At 64.6% G+C, this 584-nt stretch overlaps 1 protein-coding gene across 1 annotated transcript in view; it reads right to left on the minus strand.

Moving 5' to 3' along the window:
• Positions 1-18: 18 nt before the first annotated feature.
• The window catches only part of NHLH1 (nescient helix-loop-helix 1), an 886-nt gene continuing 320 nt past the window's right edge, over positions 19-584 (minus strand). The window contains exon 2 of the mRNA XM_006752845.2: positions 19-578. Within this exon, the coding sequence (XP_006752908.1) occupies positions 354-578 (225 nt within the window). The 3' untranslated portion in view covers positions 19-353. The remainder of the gene's footprint in view (positions 579-584) is intronic.

The raw sequence follows: 584 nt of genomic DNA on the forward strand, positions 1-584 counted from the left end.
GGTGGTGTCTCTCTGGAAATCTGTACCTGGGATAGAAGAGGGAGCAGCCCTTGAGAGAGCTGGGGGGACCCAATGTGTGGTGAGCTTAGTAAATCCAACAAGGACTGGACACCGACCTCCCCTCCCCGCTGACACTTCTAACATCTGGGGCCCAACCACACACTGAGAAGGTGCCCGGAGAGCAGCCCTGGGATGCTGGGTCCGGTCACGACCCGTGGGGACATCATCCCCTACCCCAGGCCTGGGGGGCGCCATGCCAGGGCACAGGGCTCAGGAGAGAGGTGTCTGTTCTAGTCAGTGGGCGAGGAGAAGGGACCTGGGGGGGGCCCGGGGAGGGGTGCACCCGGGCGCCTTCAGACATCCAGCACGTGGTTCAGGTAGGAAATGTAGCAGATGGCCAGGCGCAGGATCTCAATCTTGGAGAGCTTCTTGTCCGGGGGCAGCGTGGGCAGCAGCTTGCGCAGCTCAGCGAAGGCCAGGTTGAAGGCCTCCACGCGGATCCTCTCCCGCGTGGCGTGGGCCGTGCGGTACTTGGCTGTGGCCCTGCGCCTGCGCCGCCGCTCCTCCCGGCTCAAGTGCTGCAG

This window comes from Myotis davidii, unplaced genomic scaffold, assembly GCF_000327345.1.
Source record: "Myotis davidii unplaced genomic scaffold, ASM32734v1 scaffold251, whole genome shotgun sequence".
NCBI classification, from domain to species: Eukaryota; Metazoa; Chordata; class Mammalia; order Chiroptera; family Vespertilionidae; genus Myotis; species Myotis davidii.